This window comes from Battus philenor, unplaced genomic scaffold (genome assembly GCF_028537555.1).
Source record: "Battus philenor isolate CCGP_79_NKW_IND1 unplaced genomic scaffold, ilBatPhil1.0.hap1 SCAF_2, whole genome shotgun sequence".
Lineage (NCBI taxonomy): Eukaryota > Metazoa > Arthropoda > Insecta > Lepidoptera > Papilionidae > Battus > Battus philenor.
The window spans coordinates 9,016,573-9,040,850 of NW_027181682.1; the positions used below are offsets into that span (position 1 = coordinate 9,016,573).

The 24,278-nt window shown below is 31.3% G+C and overlaps 4 protein-coding genes across 4 annotated transcripts; 1 reads left to right on the forward strand and 3 right to left on the reverse strand.

The window, feature by feature from the left end:
* The first annotated feature begins 170 nt into the window (after positions 1-170).
* LOC137921945 (ankyrin repeat domain-containing protein 50) lies at positions 171-9,307 on the forward strand. Its single transcript, XM_068764748.1, has 9 exons — positions 171-546; positions 626-1,094; positions 1,431-1,588; positions 4,474-4,649; positions 6,807-6,957; positions 7,708-7,832; positions 7,906-8,035; positions 8,164-8,347; positions 8,432-9,307. Exons 1-9 carry the CDS (start codon positions 465-467, stop codon positions 8,811-8,813), a joined length of 1,857 nt encoding a protein of 618 aa, XP_068620849.1. The 5' UTR covers positions 171-464; the 3' UTR covers positions 8,814-9,307.
* LOC137921946 (ankyrin repeat domain-containing protein 39) lies at positions 9,086-10,904 on the reverse strand. Its single transcript, XM_068764749.1, has 3 exons — positions 10,793-10,904; positions 10,349-10,570; positions 9,086-10,268 (listed from the first exon to the last, which is right to left on the reverse strand). Exons 1-3 carry the CDS (start codon positions 10,902-10,904, stop codon positions 10,069-10,071), a joined length of 534 nt encoding a protein of 177 aa, XP_068620850.1. The 3' UTR covers positions 9,086-10,068.
* A 55-nt stretch (positions 10,905-10,959) lies between these two features.
* On the reverse strand, positions 10,960-11,353 carry LOC137921948 (uncharacterized). The gene has a single exon (XM_068764751.1). The coding sequence runs from the start codon at positions 11,266-11,268 to the stop codon at positions 10,960-10,962; it is 309 nt and encodes a 102-aa protein (XP_068620852.1). The 5' UTR covers positions 11,269-11,353.
* Positions 11,062-11,999, reverse strand: LOC137921947 (uncharacterized). Its single transcript, XM_068764750.1, has 4 exons — positions 11,856-11,999; positions 11,579-11,682; positions 11,314-11,505; positions 11,062-11,141 (listed from the first exon to the last, which is right to left on the reverse strand). Exons 1-4 carry the CDS (start codon positions 11,935-11,937, stop codon positions 11,127-11,129), a joined length of 393 nt encoding a protein of 130 aa, XP_068620851.1. The 5' UTR covers positions 11,938-11,999; the 3' UTR covers positions 11,062-11,126.
* Positions 12,000-24,278: the final 12,279 nt, after the last annotated feature.

The window sequence follows — 24,278 nt, forward strand, 5'->3', positions numbered from 1 at the left end:
CTTGTAAAGTCATAAAGAAATATTCATGCAAATAGTTACATGTAAACAATTTATTTACTTCATTAACTTAACAGTTATCTTTCTGTATAGCAAACTGACTTAAAATTAGCTTCTGGATATTGTTGTTTATCTGTGATTTTTCTATACTAATCCATATTTCTAATGTCATGTTAAGACGGCGAAATGGTTGTTGTTGATACATTGTGAAAAAATAAAATAATTCCTTAGAGTTTCAAAGTAGTTAGTTCAAAGAGTTTTGGATAAAACTGTGTAATAACAGCTATGTACCTAAAATTAGGTATATTATGCTGAAGCCTTGCTATTCCATTAGTACGGTTAATAGCAAATTGTTATAAATGGAAAGCTACAGCCTCAACGGACGGGCAGGGCATTACTGCCAACTTATGATTTCTATACTAAGAAAAGGTTATCGAAACATGTGACGCTTTCTTATTAATTTAAAAATGGATAGGACCCTTGAAGACACTTTATATCAAGTTATACATATTGAAGACCAAGATGCTATTAGCCATCTTATCACTCAAGGTACTATTAATTATTCCTTACTATTTTAGTAAATAGTATTCTTTATCCAATATACATATATAATAATGTTTTACTACAGGTGCCAATCCAAATAAAGTCACACGTCATGGAAAAACTTGCTTAGGAGCAGCAGCAAAGCTTGGTAGTATTAATTCCGTTAAACTGCTGATTGATGCTACTGTAACAAATAAAGCAGAATCTCAAAATAATGTTCCTAAAAGGCGAAATGTTAAGTGTTATAAGAGAAAATTGAAGAGTAACAGTCAATACAGTGAAACTAAAATAAAATACAGGGAATGTCATCTGGAATGTTGTGAAAACATTGATTCAGAAATTGCAGAATCTTCTAATTTTGATAACAATCAAGGCTACTATGTTTTTATACACAGTGATGGATCTAGTAGTGATGAGAGCAGAGTCAACTTAAGATCACCAGTAACACCTCCATCCATGCCAATATCTCCACAAATTGACTTGGAGTGGGATGAAGATATTGTAAATGTTGCTCCAACTACTAGTGAAGATGAAACTTGGTCATCTATGTACAAGTTAGTGTTTAAATGTTTTATGTACTATCTATAGACCTTAGCATAGATAGTAAAACTGTCTAAACATTGATTTCAGACAGTTTCTCTGCATAATGTTGCATGTAGTCCAATCTTTGTTTGTTTTTTTTTTTGAAGTTTTGTTTTTATCATCATTACTGCCTTTTATAATTCTACAAAATTATAGTACTTTGAAATTTGCCTGATTATATGTCAATACAATATTATTAATTACATGTGGATTAAATTGGGAGTTTATTTTTTTCTGTATGTTGATGTAAATATATGTAAAGGCAGTAATATTTTGTAAGAAATTTAATTTGCTAATTGTTGTTGTAGATGGTATGCTGCTATTTTGGAATGTACTGGTGCAGCTATTGCTTCTGCATCAGTTGTGACAAATGGAATTGACCAACAAGATGCATTTCTGAGGACAGCATTACATTATGCAGTAGAACAAGGTCATGCTGGGATTGTGCAGTTATTAATTAATGCTGGTCAGTTTAAAATTTCATAATACAATGTATTTTATTTTCTCTAGTATAAGGTAGGATATCTAATGTCTTGATATCCTGTGATGTACATGACCTTGTGAACATGGTTAATGTATAATATCTTAGTATTTTATAGCTTATTATCTGACTTTAACCCAGATAAGCCTGAAACTAAAATTTTCTGAAAATTTTGAAAAAAGTTACATTATTTAGTTTATTAGATCTTATGCAACATAAAAAAAATTATGAAAAAAAAATTAAGTGTAAGGCTTTCAGGGAAACAGCCGTCCTATATGTAGGACAGTAGGATAATAAGAGGAAATAAAAGACCATTTATGACAAAACAGAATGTAATCAAAAAGTGTAGTTTATTAGATAACTATTGATTATATTACCCATTGTTATATGTAATTTACTAGATTAACACTATTTATGAATGATATGTTTCAAAACACTTGACACACACTCCAACATCACATTTCTTGCAACGTGTCAAACATTTTTTGTGACATTGACGACAGTGTGTTTGCTTCGATTGGGGAATAACCAGATGATTCATTTGGTCTTTACGACTATCAGCATGTTCATGATGGGAGGGTCGGCTAGGCCCTCTTTTGGCATTTTTTCTGTTTGATTCAATCAAAGCAATTGCTACCCTTCTGCGAAAGCCAAGATGATCCAGTTTTCCATGATTTATTTTATATAACTGCCATGCATTATGTTCGGCAAGATCAATCATGTGTGTGAGCAACGGCATGTACCATTTCTTACCTCGTATACCAATTCGGTAATGTGAAATATTTTCATCAGACCGATCCACTCCTCCCATATATTTGTTATAGATGGACACCATATGTGGTTCTTCTATGACAATGTTTCTCTTTTCACTTTGTGAGAAGCGTTTGGCAGATTGTTTAGGATTTATTCCTACAGCATTAGAAGCAATACTGAATATATTATTGTCATGCTATTTAGCAATAATGAACGTGTTGTCATGTGTCGTTCTGTAATCGACAGCACCACGTTCCTTTTTTTTCAGTAACTTCGATGTAATCAGAGGACAACTAGATGTCCTGTTTTCTCGAACTGTCCCAGTGCAACGAAGGCCATTCTTTGTTATCTCTTCCAGCAAGGGCGTCCCAGTAAAAAAATTATCAAAAACTACGTGGTAAGGAAGGTCGAAGCCACGTGAAATCAGCACATCGCAAAAAGTGAGAACAACGCTTGCACCCAGCCCCAATTCTTTATATATTGGATTGCACATAGTTGTAGCACCTTGGTATGGTTCCATCCATAAAACATACCCTAACCGTGTAGCACCAACCCAAGCTTTGAACCCGTACCTAATAGGTTTACCTTTTATGTGCTGTTTGCAGCCATGTCTACCATAGTAGGGGATCATGGCCTCATCTACACTGTAATGCTCTTCAACAGGAGAAAACTCTAAGAACTTTTTATTTAGAAGTGTAACTAGGGGGCGTACTTTTGTGTATTTGTCTTGCAGATCCAGATTATCATTGACATGAAGGTGGCGAAAAATAAAGTCGAATCTATCCCTAGTCATAGCCGAGCTGATCAATTCATTCTTTGTATCAGGGGAGTTTTCCCAATACATTCTTCTATGGGGGAGCCATGAATAACTACTAACCAACAATATGCCGATGAAACATTTCATATCTTCAGTGGTTATGTCTCCAGGCAAATTCTTTTTGACAGCATATTTATTGCTCTCTGACACCAACAACGAAATAACATCTACATCTAAGAAGTTTTCAAACCACTCAATTGGGCGCTTATCTTGGCAAGCGCCTTGAACATCTGGCCAATTCACGGGATTTTTTGCCAAGTTCCGTTTTCTCCATGCGTAGGTACGCCTACGTTTAGTTCGACCTGTAGAATCAGAAGGTTCTTCTTCTGTATCACTCACCATAATCTGCCCTTGAATCATTACTTCAGCCGGTTGAAGCAGAATGTTTCGTGGCAAATTATTCAAAGTTACATTATCTTCTTCACCCGAATCTTCGTCAGTGAGATAGTCAGGATCAACAGGAGGAGGTAGAATACATATCAGTCGTTCTCTATAATCTTCTTCATTATCAGAAACGTTTTCTAAAGCATCTAAAATTTCATGCGCAGCTAACGGTCTGTAAAGAAAAAGTTGTATTATTGTACTAAAATCATGTATATTATCCTACTGTCCTATATATAGTACGCTAGTATTTGTAACAAGTTATACGTAATTTATTTATATTATTTTGCTAGAATATTTATTTAGTACAAAAGTTAAGGTTATCAACTAGATATTAACACAGAAAAAAACAACTCACGAGTAAAATATAACTTTTTATACATACCTGTCATTTGCCATGTCTGCAACGCACTTTTATTACACACTTATAAGGTAAAATATAAGGTAAAAACTGTTAAAATAACTGTCTTTTTATTTTTTCCAATAAAGCTGACACGTTTCTTACTGCAAATCATAAGACTAAATAATCTTAGATAAAGAGGGTATTCTGATATTTTTTTTATTTCTACTGTTCTAAATATAGGACAGTAGGCTTATCTGGGTTAAATTGATTCAAAACTAAAAATTGAATAATTTGATTATTATTCTTCCATTTAATTTTCTAATTTGTTCAGAGATCTAATCAGCTTATAGGTCACTGATTCAAAATTATATGTGTGGCTAATGTACATAATCTTCATTTCTTTTAGCTCTTGATATTTTCTAAAATCAGTCACAGTGAATTTTCTAGATGACTCATGTTCAGGATTTTTATACTGTTTAATTATAATAGAAATAATAAGAACCTTAAACCTTTCCATAAATTACACACATAAACTTAATAAATATTTTGAGTATTAATTTATAAATATTTTATCAGGATGCAAGGTAGAAATCACTGCTGGTGATGGGCTTACGCCATTACATATAGCAGTTATGAAGAATTATGTTGAAGTTGCAAAGTTGCTTATAGCTGCTGGAAGTAATGTTAATTACAAGACACATGAGAAGATGACACCTTTACATTTTGCAGCATCAAGAGGATTTTATGAATTGGTTTGTGTTTACTTTACATAAAATTTATGTAAAGACTTAATAACATTAGTTGGAATTGATAATATCAGTTTTCAGCTTACATTAGTTGCACAATGCAGGTTACATGTAACCGTACAAATTATTTTTTACACTTTCGGTCATTTTATTGATTCAGGGTCTCACATGTTGCTTATCTCGAACATTCCTAGACTAAATTTGATCATGCTAGATTTTCACCCGACCTCACATAAGTAAGCCCGCGCTCTTGCGTGCTAATCCCAGCGTCAATCACAGCCTCCAAAAAAAAAAACTAGCTCATGCGTAGGGAAACGTACGCGCCATGGTACGCGCGCAATAAACATGCATGCTGCATGTCACATCGAACTACCAACAATCTCCCAGCTCCTAACACCGGCACCATTTCGTTACTATGACTGCCGCTCATATATCATTGGTTGTTAATGCCATCACCTATAATACTAATCACACCCGGTTCATTCAGACGCCGTACCGTCCTAAGACCGAGACTCGAACACTACACTACTACACACTGTTTTCGAAGGACGCTACAACGATAAGACTAGCCAAGAGCACAGCACATCGTCATCGTCGACATTCTATAACAAACCGTTCTTATGGGCAACGTCTAACCGTAGTAAACCATAATGTCTAATCGTAATATAACAATGTCTAATCGTATATCACAGAGGATGCCAACCCTCAATCATACTAGATAGAAGCGTTTCTGGAGTTACTTCCGCTACTTCTTCTGACCTAGCGCTAACGTTTTTCGAAGTGGCAGTTGTGATATTAGCCAGGCGATTGCAACCGACCAATAGATCTACCCTCTCGGGAGCTTTTGTGTCGGAATGCTCAGCAGGTGTTATTGACGAGTGACAGCTCTTTCCTCGCCTCTCGTATGGACTCTTGAGCCTGGTCACTCCATGGAGCATATAACAGAGCAATTTAAGAGCTCGGCGGCCTTTATCCGCTTAAATATTAGTGTCGTGGTTCGAAGCGAGGTTCCCGGGGAGTCCTCGACCTTTGCCATTATAAAAGGGGTGTAGACACGGTTCTTACAGTGATCCCTATAGGTCCACGACTGACTTGAAATTGATATATGTTGGCGTGACAAAAAAATGGTGGTTCACAATTCGTTGAAAGGATCCTTAAACATTTATATGCTTTTGAATTTGAAGAACTAAAATACTAGCTTGACTTCACCTATGTAAGTAGTGAAAATTTTGAAAAGATCAGTGATAGTTATTTTAAAATAAAATAATTTTACATATTCCTTATTACATTTTTGGGAATATGGTTGTAATATAGTTGCATGGGGTCTACTGGTAACTTGCTAAATTTTTTAAATAGTCTAAGACAAAAAAATTCTGCCTGTGCTCTGATTTCGACTACTGACTCCCAATAGGGGTGGTACTGTGTCTATGGATTAACTTGTAATACCAACAGCTTTAACAAAGTTTGTCTATGATTAAAAGTAATAGGTATAATCCAATATACCAGAGCAAATAGTGCCCTTAAAGTTGTTAGGTAATTTGTATAAACTTTAAGAATTTTTGAAATCTATCTCTTATTGGTGCCTGTATAAATTCTCTCTCAATTGTAAATGTTTTTCCATAATTTGTGTGTTATTTTACAGTATATTAAAATAACCCTTCCATTTTTCTTATTCTTCCTTTTTGTCAAAGCTTTATTACCCAAAGTAATTCATTATTTATTTAAGTATTAGAAAATAAATCAGATGCTATAGAGACTCGCATATGTTGTATGAAAGTCATCAAAAGTATTCACAAGTACATGTCAGAGTAATTGTCTTGTGTGGTTACACTGAGCTGTCTTTTATTCAGTTTTAAAATAAGCATTGCATAAAGTTTGTTTCTATGATAGAATGAAATTGTTTTTTTATTTTCAATAACTAAACTTCATTCTCTTTAGGTGTCCTTCAACAAGACCCAAATAAACAATATTTTTCTTAAGAAATATATATTACATTATCAAGGTAATTTCAGTAAACGCTGTGCCCTTTTTAAGTTAGCTCTCAATCCACATAATTCTCTGCAATTTATTCAAATGATATCCTATTTAAAATGTTAATCTGTGATGGTAAAGTGTCCTTGCAATTAAATAAGGTAAACCATATTTTTTTTAATACTTTTGAAGGTAAAAATTTTGGTTGCTAATGGAGCTTATATTGAGGCCAGGGACACAAGTGAACGAACGCCATTGTATTTAGCATCTGGAAGAGGTCACGCTGATATTGTAACATTTCTAATATCTGTGGGTTCAAATGTCAATGGGGAAGAAATACATGGTAAGATGTGCATTAGTTAAGTTGAAGATAAATCAAAACATAGTTCTGTATTTATAACAATTTTTACAAATCTTCATTGTGGACCTATTATAGTAATCTCAATACATATTATAATACTAGGCTTAGTAATATTTCTTTTAATATTAATAATATATATAATATTATTAATATATATAATAATTTTTATTAATTATAGATTAATCTTCAAAATTTTAATGAAAAACTGAGTACTGTACGACATTTAAATAATTACATAAACACAGTATTTGTTATAAAAAAAAATCTTTATTTACTAATATTAAATAAGTAATTTATTCAGTCTAACATGTGCTTTTGGCTTATCTGTGTAATATTAATATATGATTAGTAGTAAAATACAATTTAAATTAATATTTTTTATGTTAATTACCTTAAAATGATAATTATATTTTGTTTAAAATCAACATGTAATAACTAAAATATACATAAGCGAATCAATTTTACTTGTTATTTATTACTTAGAAACTACCTAAAGAATAACATAATAACTGATAAAGAAGGGATTAAAATGTGTAAAACTCTACTTATGTAGTTCATTTAAATGGTTCTTGCATAGAAAAATTGTCCTTGGCTACAACAATAATGAATCTTGGTTATTTTCCCTTTGTGAAGACAATCTAGTGGTTAAGGAAAACTAGCTTTGAACAAATAAAAAAACAGCAGAAATATTTTGCCGATATTAACTGTTATTAATATACTGTGTGATTATAGGTTATACGCCTTTGTGTGAGGCGGTGTGGCAAAGATATACAGCTGTTGTGGAAGTATTACTCAGGGCTGGAGCTCGTATAACTCATTCCCATAAACTCTTACACAATGCCATCATACAAAGACAGGTATTTGAACACATCTTACTAATAAACTCTTTTATAAACATATAAACATGATTAATTTTGTTTTTCAACCTAGGAGGAAATTGTGCACATGCTTACAAATCGAGGAGCCGGAATTAATTTGCATAATGATAACGGGGACACGCCTTTGCTATTGGCTGCTAGACTATCACAGCCGAATGTAGCACATATCTTGCTACGGAAAGGTAGGTAGCTTTTTTCGCATTAATAATATTTTATTCTGGCTGCAAAGATTAACTTGAACTGATCAACTTTTGAACTGTCTAAATGTTGTAAATTTCTGAATGTTCTAATTGTTTTTCATGTATTCTAGGTGCAAACATTAACTGTAGCAATAGTATAACTGGAGCCAATGCATTACATATTGCTGTTGAGAATATCGAATGTCCCAAAGAATTTGAAGAATTGCTTATGTGCTTATCACAATACAATATAGATATCAATAACACTGCACTCACGGGTGATACGGCGCTTAATAGGGCTGTTCTCTTGCAAAAGTAAAGTGTCATTCATAAATATGTACATTAAAATGCTTGAATCTTTCTTTGCAGCGTTTAAAGTGTAATTTTACATTTTTTCAGAGATTACGCCGCAGTGTTGCTCATAAAATATGGCGCAGACGTAAACGCTTATGATCTTAATTCCTGTGGTTTGGATAATTTGTCAATTGCAATTCGGAGAGAATCACTTGAATTAGTCCACATGTTAATAAAAGCTGGGCATTACATACCTACACCAAATAGTAGAGATAAGGTTCCAAAACCAATGTACATGGTAAAATGGTTGCTTAATGTATGTAAAGAGCCTTTAACTCTATCAGATATCTGTAGAATTAGCATACGGCGCACATGTCGCAATTCAAATTTAGTAACATATATATCAAGATTACCATTACCAAAGAGATTAAAAAGTTTCCTTATAATGGAAGATGAATGTAGTGAATTTGTACTTCATAGTTGTTAATTAATACACTCTACTGAGTTTCTTAAAAATTGTAGCTGAAAATTGATAAAAAGTAGGGATTGCATTGTATTAATGAAGGATATTGTTCCATGAAGTATATATAGCATGATCCCTTTTAAAAACATTCAAGAAATTGGAGTGTGCTGCAAGATGTTAAATTATTGTACTTTGTATAATAAAAAATACAGTATTTTATTAATTTTTATTATAAAATCAAATACATAAAGTTAAAATGTGTAGTACAAAGGTGTACATTAATGAAAAATATAAAATTTAACAATAGAAATCCATAAGTGATATTTTTATTCATCTCAAAAATGTTCTCAAAGGATATTTAATTTATTAAGAATTAATGTATTAACTTATATTCATGTTATATAAATGTGAATTTGTTTAAATAGTAGCATTAGAAGAAATATAAAACTATGGTTTCATTGTTTTTTATTACTTATAATCTTAAAAAAACTGAAATACAAGTGACTACATAAATATGAAATAACAGGACTACAGCCAAAATGTTCTTTGGTTTTAACCATGACTAAAAAAATTCTACAATTTTACAGCTTATATGTTATTTAAATAAGTGTGAAAAAAAAGTAATCTTAACTACTCTATATTACAACACATTAATTAGGTTCAAATAAATATTTAATATAAACACATTTAAACAATAAAATATTTTAATTATAAAACAGTTAAAAGTTTACCTATGTCTTATAAAGAAGTAGAGTAATATAGTTGAGTTAGCTGGTAAAGTGTAGCATTTATTGATAAATGGTAAAATATTCATTTGGCTAAAACCAATGTCATAATAAAACACTAAAATGTTAAGATTACAATTACTGTATAATTAAAGTTGACAACTTTCAAGTAGCATTTAGTGTTTTTATTTTCGATATTAATTGGTTTATATTGTATGTGTTTTACCCACTTTGTTGAAATTATGGAATTACACCAGACAGTTACATTTTGGTATGATGGAATAATGTGTAATTGCAATACAAATGAACTTTATATTACAAATATTTTATTTTGAGTTAAAATACATTTTAAAGTTTGGTGTTAGTGGCTTAATAGTTTATTGCAACAAGGTAAATCAATGTATTTATAAACTTCACCTTTAAATGGGTTAACATTGTATAAAATTTATGTAAGTGAACTTTGCTAGATGCATTCTGGAAGACTATTGGCTTGGGTGACAATGAAACAAAAAAATTGATACAAAAACTTAAATTTTTTAAGTGAATGTAAAACTTCAATGTGAAGAAATGTCACTTGGTAGATTACCTTTATTATCCTTTATAGCAATTATTTCAGGGCATGCTTCAATTAGTATTTTGATTAAATCAGTTTTTTTATTGTGAATGGCTTTGTGAAGTGCAGTTTGCCCATCAATATCTTGTTTGGTAACACATGCACCAGATTGAATAAGAAACTTTACTGCTTCTGTTTTGCCTGCAAATAATGAATTTACTTCCGATTTTTGTGTATTAATATCGTAGATAAAAAAAATTAGTATACACTAAAATAAATACCAGCTGCTGCAGCTTTATGCAATGGTGTGGCTTTTCCACATTTAGTTTGGGCATCAATATGGGCTCCACTTTTAATCAATATATCACAAATTTTGATATGCCCATTACGAGCTGCATAATGCAATGGAATGTAACCAGCGTTGTCTGGCGCATTAGCAAGTTCATAAGCACTTCTTGCTTTATTAATTAAAGCTGTAACTTTTTCTGCATCTCCACTAAAAGCTACATATTTCAAAACATAAATAAATTCATATAGCTTTAAAATAACATATTAGTAATTGTTATATTTGAAATTAGAAAACATTTGTTTTTATGAACAACCAGGTCCATTAGGCTTTAAAAATAAATTTTTTGGAACATGAAAACTGACTTGTCTTAACGAAAAATGTGCATTGACAAGATTTAATAAGGTTTGTGGTTAAAAATTTAAAAGCATTTGATTACCTGCATTCCATATTCCTCTTTCCCAATCCATTTCAGAAATAGTCTGGCAAACTGATTTATTGGTATGAATTACAGAGCAATTTGCATGGTTACAGTTAGAATTATGATTCATTTTAAATGAAGACAAGAACTGATTTTATAAGAACTAATATATTTTTGTATATGAATTAGATATCTCGTTGTAATGTCCAAGTTATTTCTGTTTCACCCGTGCTTGAAATTATTTTGTATCCCAATTGGCTTAAAGAATTGAGAGTACTCAAAACATTTGCTTTAATAGTGACACCATTGACTACTCCAACTCCTGATCCGGGGAATTTGGCAGTCAATGCCTTTATTTCTTCTTGTCCTAGACCAAATACAGAGCTGTCATTTGCATACAAAGAACCTTTAACAGCAATATAAACTACACCTTCTTCAGATGGTATATTACTCAAATTGGTTGCGGATGGATTTTGGCTTCCTTTTGTATCCATAATAAAAAAAGCAATTAAATTTTTAACTAGGATAAAAGTTTAAACCTCGTCGTCTTTGTTTGAGTGTTGATAATTTCCCAAATGCAGAGCTTCTTTGCTAAAGTTTGTAATGTTATCCTGTTCTACAATAATTGAAGGTTCAGGCTCGGAAAACTCTTTTCTCATAGTCCACATGTACTCATTATAGTCTTGCTTTACTGCAGTAGAACTTGAAGCTACAACTTTATAACCAAGGACCTGTAAAATCCATTAATAAGAGCATGTTTGCTTGATTTATTAATAAAACAGTGCAGGAATGAGAATCACTCACTTCTAGAGCGCTGAGAATGACACAAGGGTGTTGTAGATAAACAATAGTAGAATCGTCGCAATATCCTCCACATGCAAATCTTTTTAACTGTTCTATATCTCCAGCTATATGTAAACATTAAATTTTTAAAATTATATGTAACTACGAACTTATAAAAGAATCTGAATAATCCTTAAAATGAGAAAAGAGATGAGATCAATTTAGGCATAATGTATCCGCATGATGATATCTTCTCTTTTTCATTTACAGTACACTTATTTTGTTTATGAACAACTACCTTTTAAGCCGGATACCAATACACGCCAAGGGTTTTTATGCCCGTATGAAGCTAGGTTTCCTCTTATCAAGATGTAGGGCATTGATTACGGATAATTTCACTTAATTTGTATATAGTATAGACAAGGAAAAAAATATTTAACGAATTTACTTACAACAAAATTAAATACAATTATCACTGTAAGCACAACTGTTTTAAGATTACACAAAATTCTTGTTTATGTATCCACTTGTCTATCACTACATTTATATAATGTACCAACAATAATTACCAAATAGATTATTACGAAGCGTCGAATGTGTCACTATGGTTATTAGAATTGCCAGGTACAGGTATTACTTGACAATAATATTTTAATACAATACAGTTGTCAATAGTGATAATTTATTTACACAATGAAAACGGTTAAATGTATGTTAAAAAAATGTTAGTAGCATTTTTATGTTGACAATAATCTAATCGCTGTAAATTCAGATACACACCGTATAGCTAAGTTTATAATAATTATAAAAATCATTATTTTTAATGATTTTAAGAGATAATCCGATAATTAGGGGAACCTTAATTCATTTCTTTACACATAGATTCAATGACAAAAACTATCAAACGATAATAACTATGAACAAATGTAATGACATAATAAATACTTAAACGGGACTATTTTACAAAAAGGTAAAATGGGCTAATACATTTTTCAAGATATAAAAAACTAATTCATAATTGGGCAGTTAAATATATGGCTGGAAATATAATATTGACAGGCTTTAGCTTTCTTAACTGGATTTAGGTTGCTTCCAAAGGATTCCTTTGGAATTTGTGGTGTCAGCCCATGTCTCGTAGTGGACGTGCTACAGCTGAAATAATCATGAAGATAAAGCTCTAACTTTGTAGCAGCTCCTATATACTTTTTTATATTAAAATAAAATAATGTACATTTTGAAAAAGTTAAGTTTCTGTGCTGTAAGTCACAGCATGGTAAAACAAACTAGTCGTAGACTGTCCTCTTTCGGCATTGAGGAATATTGGATCAGAAGGTGTTTTGTAGTATCCCAAACGCTGCTCTACCGAGTTCGATACGTCGGTTAACCTATTTGTCAAAATTGGACTTACCTTGTTTAACTGTTTGCCTCGGGTACACAAGCCTTCAACTTTAAGAGTCGAGCCTGCAACTGCTATTGGGGTGGTCAATGGCGTTTGAAATAGTTTTCGTCTTATTCATATCTATTACACGATTGTTGCGAAACTTGTTTGAGATCTTTGAGTTTCGTACTTAATTCCTTTATTATTTTGCCATGATTACGACGTATTAGTTAAACCGAAGGTGAGTGATATATTCGCCGCTGACGTTGATGCCAAATCCTCGCCTTTCATGGCGGCAATAAAAAGTTTTGGAGAGATAACATTTCCATGTCTCAGGCCTCTTTACAATGGGAATTTCATGATCTACTCCTATACTGGGTGGCGTTTACATACAAATTCATTAATACTTCGATATGATCGTCATTATGTCAGCCGATAGACGCCTTCTGCAAGACTTAGGCCTCCGTCAAAGATCGGTCTTGCGCTGCTCGCTACCAGCGACTTGCCATATCCTTGACTAAGTCGCCAACACGATGTACCGATAATCTATTATTTTTTAGGAGGGGTGTACCTACCGTTCAGTTGGTTGCGCTTTTTTTTTCGTGCCACCCCTATTTATGTGGGAAATAAAAGTGTTATAAAAGTGTTCACTTTCTTTACATATTGTTGACATGTTACATGTCATAGTTATTTAATTTATCACGATTACAGTATTGTTGTTTCTTACATTTTCACTTTTCCTAATATGTATAATTAATTCTAGTTCATTTTTTCTTTCTTGTTTTACCTATTTATTTTTATTTATCACATATTACATTTATCACAGCTTGTTCGGTAACTGAAAATTATCAAACACGCGTTCAAGTTTTTTTTTGGTCCGAGACTAAAATATATACCAAAGAAAACGTGTGAACACAGTGGGGGCTCATTACAAAAGACCTTTCAAATTTATCGTTAATATTTAGTGTGTTTTCTACCATTCAGTGACTAGCTAAGAACTTTCACCCTGTTGAGATACACTGAATATACGTCTGTTGGTTATGATGAAGTTAATCTCGTTTCTCGTGGAACTACTAGACCATAGCCAAGTGCTGTAAGGCAACTTAATAAAATTATCAAATAAATTACAAATTTTACATCGAAGTTAGCTCCTATATAAAACACAATGAAGTGTGAATTCAAATTCAATAGATTATTTGGCACTCTTTATTACCCTCTGATTGAAAGTACCAGAGAGTTAAAGAAGCGGCTAATTGTGTCTTAAAGCAAATGCAGATTACAGTAACTTCTATATTGTATCACTCAAAGTAAGTTCAACGCCTCTCTCGTTACGCTGCTTTCCAGTGTATAAAATTTTGCTACACAGCAATGGCACAACATCACATACATCCAGTGAGTCTTTAGCACTCTTAAACAAAATGTCTAGTGGAAAAGCGTCGAGGGGATAATCCGTGGCCTCCTCGGAGACTAGCTCTCACGCCACTAGATATTTTTTTTTGAGGACGCTTAAAAAACACAAAAACGTTCACGAATAAATGTCCGCTAACCCATGAGCGATGCGCCTGCGAGATTTTACGAATTTACCGTCTGGATTTGAGGAATGTGTATGTATGTTTAGACAGTAAAATTCAATGACATCACTTCCCATCCAACTTGTTCCCTATATTATAAATATTTTGGTACCTGTCATTAACTTATTTTGTATTCTTTTGAGACCTGCTCAATTTTATGGCCCACTTTCCATTATTATGTCTCAATGATTGAAAGATGGGAGTAAGTCTATGAACGTAAACGCACGATCCTGTGCAGAGTTTTGTAGGATATCCTTTATTCGTTTTGTTACTTTATAACTAAAGTAACATAAATACAACCTTTTTTTAATAAGTATAAATGTAAATGAAGCGAACTTAAGAACAGCCAACAGATGTTAGATGTATCAGCCTTAATGACGCGTCTAGATGTTTATGAAAGTCTAAATGTACAGCGAGATAAGTATACACATGAATATCATGTACCATCTGGTTCAATAAAATAACAGAATTCATCGTAAAATATACATTTGTCTAATGCATTATTATTATCAACGGATGTAAAAAATAACATAAAGTGTAACTTTTCTAAATTTTTTTGACAACCATCGCATTCTCTGGAGAAGAGATCATTCGTATATAAAAATAGCCTGTTGTGCATAGAAATTATAATTCACCGTTAGGTGAGTTATCTTACCACTATACCCTCTTTCAGAGAAGCTACGAGTTTGGGTTAGAAAAACAAACTTGGCTTCAAATAACGGATATAGCCTATAGCTTATACTAATTATAAGAAGTGATCACGGTCAAGAGCTTCAATGTACTTGATATTCAATACCCAAAAACAATATCGGGGTAGAATAATTAAAAACAATTGTAACTAGGTAAGAGATAATTCAACACGACGGCAAAAGTATACTGTGGGCCGCTGTTTTCCGTCAATCCACCGTCAATGGTAACGGCGGCGCGCTCATTATCATTTTTCTCGGCCCCCACCTCGCCGTATTTTCCTAATGCGCTGTACAGCGTTTTCACTACATTAAAAAACTTCTTCAATTCAATTTGACTATCGATTATGACGGCACGTTTATTTGGTACAACATAATAACTTATGTATCTTATACTAATCCATTTCGCGAATTTTAGTGATTGTATGGTGTGAGCAATAAGAATTTATTTAATTTAATTCGACTATTGCCGACAGAAGCATATATTTTAGCGTTATCGGAGAACACATTTAAGTGGAATGTAAAATCTTGTATTTTATATGTCAGGGGCACTGATAAAAAGCAATTAATTTTTTCAAGACTTAGCAGTAAGCAGTTTCGGGCATTTATACTTTGTTACAGACATGGACAAGAGAGTTGCCTTTTATAATACAGGTGTTTAACCTGTTTTGATTTAAAACAATGTACAATACGCACAAATGATTACTATTAGTGTTACTTGTGGATTAGTAGTAATTATTAAATATAAAAATGTCATGATTTAGTAAACGCATATGATATTTACTAACAAATCTCATTACACTAACGAAAAGTATTTTCTATCAAAAAAGAAAATTATTATCCTATTTATATTCTCTATGATGTTTTTCTCATGAGAATTAATTCAGAATCTAAATTTATGTAAAACATTTGTTCTTTATTTACTCTATTTCTATAATTATTGTTATTTATCAAATATAAATATAATTTTGTGTATGCTAAAACTCTTTTGTTATATTTATTGTAACGCAATAAAAATGTTGGATAGTGGCACTCTGTCATTATTATTCGTATATAGTGCCAACAATATTATGTCAAGCCGACATTTTGAAGTATACGTTTCACTTTCTACGTAGTAAATATATTGCTTGTCATGTATAAGTTTAAATTATTTATAACTTGCTTGAGGTCTGCTTTGCTTATAGTCAAATTATTATACATACATAATGCAGAAATTTATTTAAGATGATTATGCATGATCTCATAAATTACACGTTAACCGCTGGTGCTGAAGATAGTATGCAAGCATATAAGTTTTTTACCATGCATTTTTCGTAAGGATTAAATGGTTATGTAAGACATAGTTTTCATCAATCAATCTATAGACCTGTTTCAACATTTAATATTGTTACCTGTAAAGTGATGATAAACAAGTTTTTTTCAACTTTTATAGGTACAGACTTAAGGTAATAACAGTTCTGATGAAAATACGTTAACGAAAGAGAGCTTTTTTAGCGTAAAAATTAGCATCTATTGCTTAATTTGTAGATACAATCTTACAAGCATGAATACAATTTTGAACAGATTCACTGTCATCAATGCTTGAGCTCCTGGTACGTTAATGGAATGGAATTTGATGACGATGATCTGCCTGGGGATGGAGGAAAGCAATTTGCATCACTCCGTCAAAAAACATATTATCTATTTAGTCAGCCAAAAATTAATACATTCTTCACATTCATCTTTCAACTCAAGGCTTAAGGATCAGATATTCTTGAGCTAAAACAAAAAATAGCGTAGAAGTGTTATTATAACAAATTACCTTTATTCACCTTTGAACTGTAGATTGGCAAGTTTTGCAAGTGTTCCGTGCAACATTGCAATATTAATTGTTACTGCGTCACTTAGAATCTAAAAAACTATAATCATATCAATTACACAAACGTCGTGTAACCTGGTCTGGCCTGTATAGAACGTAACAGGTAATGACTACTCTCGTTTACCTACTCTTTGCTGCTCATCATCTATTGTAGGTGGGATATGATATAAATGGTATTTCAACAAATGAGTACCTAATTTAAGTAACATGTTGTTTGAATGTTGGAGTATATAACATTTATATTGGTGATGGCATGTGCGGAAGTGGCAAAGTATTGGTCCTTTTCTTACTTAGGATGGATTTCCGCAAAATTACGCCTGATTCCATTAAATAAACATTTATATTGTTCAAATGTATTGCACTCTGTTGTTATTTAGGTAATTCACATAGTTGATAAACGAAATGAATGTTATTTAATAATAAACAAACTAATAAAGTTTTTTTATGAGTGGCCCTAAAAATGTTGTTTTCATATAAAAAAATGTTTAATATTTAGCTAAAAAAATAAACCTTTCAATAGAAACCTAACTCGTAAAACGCAAAAATAACCTCAGAAATTACCCGTTCTTAAATTATGTACTCACGAGATATAATAAATCTCAGGTTAATTTAGCGTTTGTTGTACATATTTTCTTTGCTTTGATGAAGAAGCCTGGCAAACGACGTTTTTACTATCGTTAGTCTTCGCTGTTGTATCGAAACAAAATTATTACAACTTATATAAGATTTCTTTGTATGCGTATTGAGTACCTATGGCTATATTCTAATGTTGATGCGTGCTGTTAGCCGTTTTGGCTTTTACAGCTTCATCGGACTCAGGGCGTATTGAGTACCGAGTCAATCTAAAACTCACAAATACTAAATATTATTAAAAGCTAAGGTTTGAATATACATAATTAGTTTAATTTTCATCTGGAACTGGAATGAAATTTTATCACTATAGTTATACAATTAAACCATATCCTTGTGATACTTACAAGGTTTAGTAATGGGGCGAATATTTTCATAAAATTCAGTTTTGGCACAACCCTGGAGGGCTGCGCTTCCTTTATTCTTCAGTATTAGTGCAAACAGGCTCCGATACGGCCGCTGCCGATGTCGCGACTCATAAATTAGATCGAGTTTTAACGAATATTTTTTTAATTGAAAGGTTTGTTTTGGAAATAAAAATTGTGAAAATAATATAAGTGACATGAAGTGATTATTACGTGTGTAAGTTTTTTTTTATCTTGAAGTTAAATTAATTAGAGTGAGAGTATAGTTATCAATTTTTTTTGAAGAGTTTAATTTTAATGTATTTATGTAAGCTGGTGAGACAAAGCCGTTTGATAAAAATAAAAAGTTACAATAAATTTTTTTAAGATAGAATCGAAAAAAAAAACTCTTTACCAAGAAAAAGTTCGTTTACAAGTAAAACGTATAATTTTACATGTTAATTAAACTTTTCCATTCTTTATAGTTGATATTACTGATACTTTTTTTTTATGAAGGAAACGGAAAACCAAGTAAACCCTATATATCCCCTTCTAAAAATACAGTAACAGTGACTAAAAATTTTAAAGAGGCGTTCTGTGAAGAGGTCTTCCTCCAATCTGAGAGAAACCAATTGGTGTTCAGATGCTGCATCTATATTTAAAAAAAAAAGCTTTTTGTATTTTTTTCTAAAATGCTTATTTGAGTAATATAGGCCACTGTAAAGCTCTAACTTTTATCCCTAAACAAAAGTGTTTAAAAACACTTGAATTCAACTTATTAGCAATGTAGTTAATAAATTAGAAAAGTCTCTCGGTATTTATAAACTTTTTATTCCTTATTGCAAAACCGCGTTTTCAATTCATTATATAATTTTTGGACGTAAAAACATTCAAAATTTGGGGTAGCGCCATATTGACATAATATTGTCATTGAGTATTTGCAACAACTATTATATCTTTACCACAACAACGTAATGGTTGGTTCGTAGTATTTACATTAAATAGGTTTGTTATTTTCCATTTTCAGACACATTTGAGTAGATTTTCTTTTATTTTCTTGCTCCTGCGATATTCCTAAAAAAATTATTGTTTCCTCACTAAATTATTACTTATTTTCTAACCTCTTACATTCTGTATGGTATTATAACGATATTAAGAATGTGTGGTGGAATATTTATTATTAACTTCTGTTTATAAATTATTTACAATAATCAATTTATTATTTAAAGTTTAACCAATAAATTTAAAAATTATTAGATATCTTATTTTCTGGAAATCTTTATTTATTGTGTTTACGGTATTTTTTATTCTACATTATTAATTTATTTTATTGCTTGTATATTCACTATACTGGTTAACTTGGAGATAATTAATAGAAATTTTTTTAGTTTTGCTATTATATCAAAGACCTATTCACTAATGCTTTTTACAATCCATAATATTTCTTAAATTTTTTTATTAATTTCATACCATGTATTGTAGAAAAAGAAAAACATTTATAATATTGTTCAGCGAACAAATAATACTTACTATCCTGGGTAATCAGATCAAATAGGCCTTCAAAATGTAACCAAGAAAATTATTCGAGGAATGACATTTAATGTGTGTTACTATTTCTAGCACGTGAATAATAGTAAAAATGATAATAGAGAAAAAAACTGTATACAAAACAATTTAACTAAAAAAAAAACGACAATAACAGACGTGGATATTAAAAGCATACATAGCACAATTAATTTTATATAAATACGGGCTACCGTAGTCGTTCCAAATGGTCGATACATACAATACTTGTTTCTGCGATGAAACAGAGCTCTTCCATTTTTATAATATTATGTAATAAGGAATCATATTTAGCAAACAGTGCATGAGTAGCGGATTTACCGTAGAGAGGTTAATTATCTTAGATAAACCCGAAAACCACCTTTAATGAAATCTAGCTTACATTGTTGACGCGTCGTCGAGAATTTGAACACGAGTTTAAATTGAATTTGAGGTTTATACGAATGAAACTGAAAAGAAGCTCTCATTTTGCTTGACAGAATTTCTATATATATACGTATGAGATTTAAAATACCAAAAACAATTTTAAAATAAAAAGGTTTTATTTAATGTTCAATATATTAATAGCAATAATAATGTACATACCAATGACTGCTTAACTTTAATTGTATATATTCACACTAATTAATTTGGATTATGTAAAACGTGTCAATAGTCGTTTAATTATTTTTCATGATCGTTTTGTAAGATCTTTCATATTGGCTCCTGTAGCAATGATGGTTTGAAATAAACCGTATATCCTCTTAGCAATGTCGTTGATAACGGAAGCGAAAATTAAGATTCTTATCACTAGGTGAAAATATTTAACAGTAATATTGAAACGGCACACTATGAAACTGTGTTACTACAGCTGACTGCAATGAAAAGAGTTTCTAGCAATATTTTTAAGACCCATTTAAGCATGTGATAATTTTCGATTTTAGCATATTAAAAATGTATTATAAATGTTAGCGTAAAAAATATGGAGTAATGTTTCGCTCTCGACGTTTGTCTATACACCAGATCTATTATTAACACTAACTCTTTAAATATCGGTTTATAGGTGTAATAATAGAATATTTTGAATAACTCAGTACGAGTTATTTTAAATAGGTGAAGGTATTCTGTATGGAACAAATTATGTGATATTATTATTTTTCTGGGCATCCGTGGGAAGCACTTAATATTTAATAAAATATCCACCAAACGGTTGCCGTAGATAACTTTTGTAATAAAGTTTGTGAGGAACTTTGAATATGGGTTTAGTGTGAATTGTGGCAAATTTTCTTAGTTTAGAAATTAATTAGAATTTTGTTTGTTCGTCAACGTATTTGCGTTTTCTGATAAGTAACAAATTATTGATCTAAGCCTGCTGGTGTTGTTATTCTCGGTCGATTATCGTGAATCCGATGTCCTTGTTTCGACACTATCAGTCTTTTTACACAATAGAGGTAATATTTACCTCATTTCGCTTGTAGTGTTAATTGCCTGTCATTGGACTACCATAGGCTACTTAACATTTATTTTGCATTTCAATAGACGCTAGTGACATCTGAAGTAACCGTTGCACCTCACCTTGTTAATTTATTAATCATTTAATGTGTTAGTTACTTTAACCTGTAAATTATAATAAAATTATTGTGTTTTTAGTTGATGGCATTTGTACAGTTTTTTATATCCCATTATCATGTTGAGGAACATTTTTTTTAAATATTGTTGATCGGTTAATGCGTCCCCAGAAATAACATAGCATTAATAAATTTTCACAGGTGACGTAATATGATTATATGCTACAGGAATCTTTTGAAATCTCATCAATTGTAATGTTCCCTTAAATATTTTACAACAATTAACATGACAATAAACATACGCTATAATATTTAATTTTTACATTGTTTCATGTATTTATTACATAATACTTAGTGTAGCCATAAAGTAGGTATCGTACAAGAACAGTTCTTAAAATTCTCCTTAGGCTTTCCATTGGTCATTTTTTTTTACTTTTTATTAATAAGTACAATAAAACCACCTTTATTTGTGACAAAAATAGAACTGGCCGTCCACGTAGCGTTAAAATTAAAAAGGCCATCGAAACGGCACCACGGTCATAAAGTTCGATCCACCCGATCTTGATCCAAACGAACGTTCCGGACTTCTTCAGAACTGAAGGCATCGTCATCCAGTCGTGATCTTAATCCACTGGATTATGATTCATGGTCAGTTTTAAGGAAGGCTTTCTCTAAAGGCAACGATAGTTTGGGGTTCTTAAAAAAATCCATACGATTAGAGTGCGTGTAACTATCGTTAACTGGCCTCAAAGTTTAAAGCACTATATTGCACCCAATTAGAGCACTTCGTATATGCTTTATATATTTTAATAGTTTTATATTAGTGTATTAAACTAATATAGTGGAATAGTAATAATTGTTACGTACAATAGGAAATTACTGTTTTTCTTGGTAACGATATTTATGGTTAGACTATCTATACACTTTATGACAATGCTCTTACGTTATTTTTTGGAATTCTTACAAGCAAACGTTGTGTCTTAGCAAATGCCAAGATACAGAAGATCGCACGAGTTCTACTATTTGATTTATACGAGTATTTCTAAGTCATCTGAATGTAAGCTTTCTGTACGTAAACTCGCCGATTAGTTTCCAAAGTACTCATTTAACAAACCTTAAGCTTTTAGAAGCGAGTCTGATTAATTGTAGTTCATCATTCTTGCATGCTAGGCGATTTCTTAATCTATAAAGTAAAAAAAAATACATCTTGATTCTTGTTGAAGAATAAACGAAAATCGCGTTAGTTAATTTTATTGTAGGCAGAGATTGGTAGTTTTGTTTTTCTTTGGTATTCATCCCTGTTCTATTCTGAACGCGTTCTCATCCCGCTACAACCTTTTTTATTTACCAATATAGTCAAGAGTCAAAGTCCCGTGTTTTATTTCACCAATTCTTGTGAAAGGATACAAACACATATTATGATTAAACACCGTATCGACGTCTGGGTAGGTTTTTATGTAAAATGATGCGATATGTATTGTTTACAATGTTTTACATATTTATGTAACGGTGATTTGTTTCATAAATGTAATATTGACATCTACTTGTATAATATTCTTAAGAATTGTTTAAATTTTGATCTCATATCCGAGTGGACGAGGATAACGTTATATAAGTGCGGTGATAATGGCATATTTTACATGTTACGCAAAAGGCTTTTTAACTTAGTATATTATTAACTGCTCCCTTAATGCTAATTAATCTAAAGTATTTTTAAGTCCATTATACGATAGGTAGGTTTTGCCATTAGACACTTAAAAGATATTTTCTTCTCATTATTTCACGCGCTAATCGGGAATTAATCAAATGGTCGCTTGGAACATTCATTGTCGTCTAAATATTTTAAATTAGAAGAATGGTTGATATGTAACCTATAGATTCGTATGAGTCAACTTTAAGCTGTTATAATTATACCGCAATTCATAATTATTTATATAAACATTAGTGTAGTAATGAATTAAATCAAATAAAATATCTATAGTTAGTATTTAAATAGTGATTACCAGGTAGAAATTGTTAAAATATTAACTGCTTTATTGGACATCTCAATAGTTTTAAAAAACATCTGTGTCACCGACATGGAAACCGTAATCTTATTATCATACTTATCTTTTTCTATCAAATAATATCAAAAATACAAGGAACAAATATAGAAATTCCGAACAATAATTAATTAATGATACGACATGTGCCTATTCAGGGATTTTAATGTACTCTTAAATACAACTACATTGACGTGTATGTATATACGCTCTAGAGGTCATTAGTTGAGAACCATTGGGTGAATTCATTGTAGTGTGTACACCATTCTGCACCATATATTTTAACTAAATTTTATTTAATATGACGGTTTGAAAGACAAATAGACCATTTTATACCAACAATTTCGTTCTCAATGAATTATTATTTTTCGTTTAATATACAATAATAACGATTCCGGAAGACTTATTTCTGCTAAATTTTAGTATATTACATTTTTAATCTGGTTTATCGTCATCATCACCGTGTCCAGTCTATGTCCACGGCTGGATATATACTTCCTTCATAGATTAGTTAACAAGTGACCAATTTGCTACAAAAAATGAAATCATTCAACTACGACAATGAGATCCGCAGTCACCTTATAAATTGAGAGAATTTTTGAGATTACATACACCGGGAATTCTAATTCAATTTCAAATTGCGTGTCTGATCTGCGATATGATCAGCTATAATAGACTAACTTGTGAATAAAAGGGAAAACTCATTTTTTTAAATTGGTAAAAATGTGAAAGTACCTTTGTGCAAGAACTTATTTGACATGTTACAAAACGTTTTAAAAATTTTGAGCAAAATTAGGCCAATATGGACCTCGCGTATACTCTCTTTATTTTATTATAACGCAATGAAAAAATTAAAAGTGTAAATATTTTAATAACAAACTATTTCTGATGCTAAAATAATATTGAACACCTGCTTTATGGGTCGTAAATTAAGACGGAAATAGTAGTTACAGCTTAAATAAAGCGTTAAAAATATATTTTATAGAATTGGCAAAAATCTTAGAGAAATGACAGACAATGTTATAGCAGTAGCCTACGCCTTCCGCTCAAAAGTCGTAATACTTTTGATGTGTTCACATACGGTTATTTTAAAAACTTTTTC

What these genes read in the sequence shown, in the direction of transcription:
- LOC137921945 (XM_068764748.1), top strand. Translation starts at nt 465, where the DNA reads ATGGATAGGACCCTTGAAGACACTTTATATCAAGTTATACATATTGAA. An exon ending in GCAGTTATTAATTAATGCTG is followed by an intron (nt 1,589 to 4,473) that starts GTCAGTTTAAAA and finishes ATATTTTATCAG; the next exon opens with GATGCAAGGTAGAAATCACT. An exon ending in ATGCCATCATACAAAGACAG is followed by an intron (nt 7,833 to 7,905) that starts GTATTTGAACAC and finishes TTTTCAACCTAG; the next exon opens with GAGGAAATTGTGCACATGCT.
- LOC137921946 (XM_068764749.1), bottom strand. Translation starts at nt 10,904, where the DNA reads ATGAATCATAATTCTAACTGTAACCATGCAAATTGCTCTGTAATTCAT. An exon ending in AAGAGGAATATGGAATGCAG is followed by an intron (nt 10,571 to 10,792) that starts GTAATCAAATGC and finishes TGAAATATGTAG; the next exon opens with CTTTTAGTGGAGATGCAGAA. An exon ending in GCATAAAGCTGCAGCAGCTG is followed by an intron (nt 10,269 to 10,348) that starts GTATTTATTTTA and finishes CATTATTTGCAG; the next exon opens with GCAAAACAGAAGCAGTAAAG.
- LOC137921948 (XM_068764751.1), bottom strand. Translation starts at nt 11,268, where the DNA reads ATGGATACAAAAGGAAGCCAAAATCCATCCGCAACCAATTTGAGTAAT.
- LOC137921947 (XM_068764750.1), bottom strand. Translation starts at nt 11,937, where the DNA reads ATGCCCTACATCTTGATAAGAGGAAACCTAGCTTCATACGGGCATAAA. An exon ending in ATTGGTATCCGGCTTAAAAG is followed by an intron (nt 11,683 to 11,855) that starts GTAGTTGTTCAT and finishes GTTTACATATAG; the next exon opens with CTGGAGATATAGAACAGTTA. An exon ending in TCATTCTCAGCGCTCTAGAA is followed by an intron (nt 11,506 to 11,578) that starts GTGAGTGATTCT and finishes TGGATTTTACAG; the next exon opens with GTCCTTGGTTATAAAGTTGT.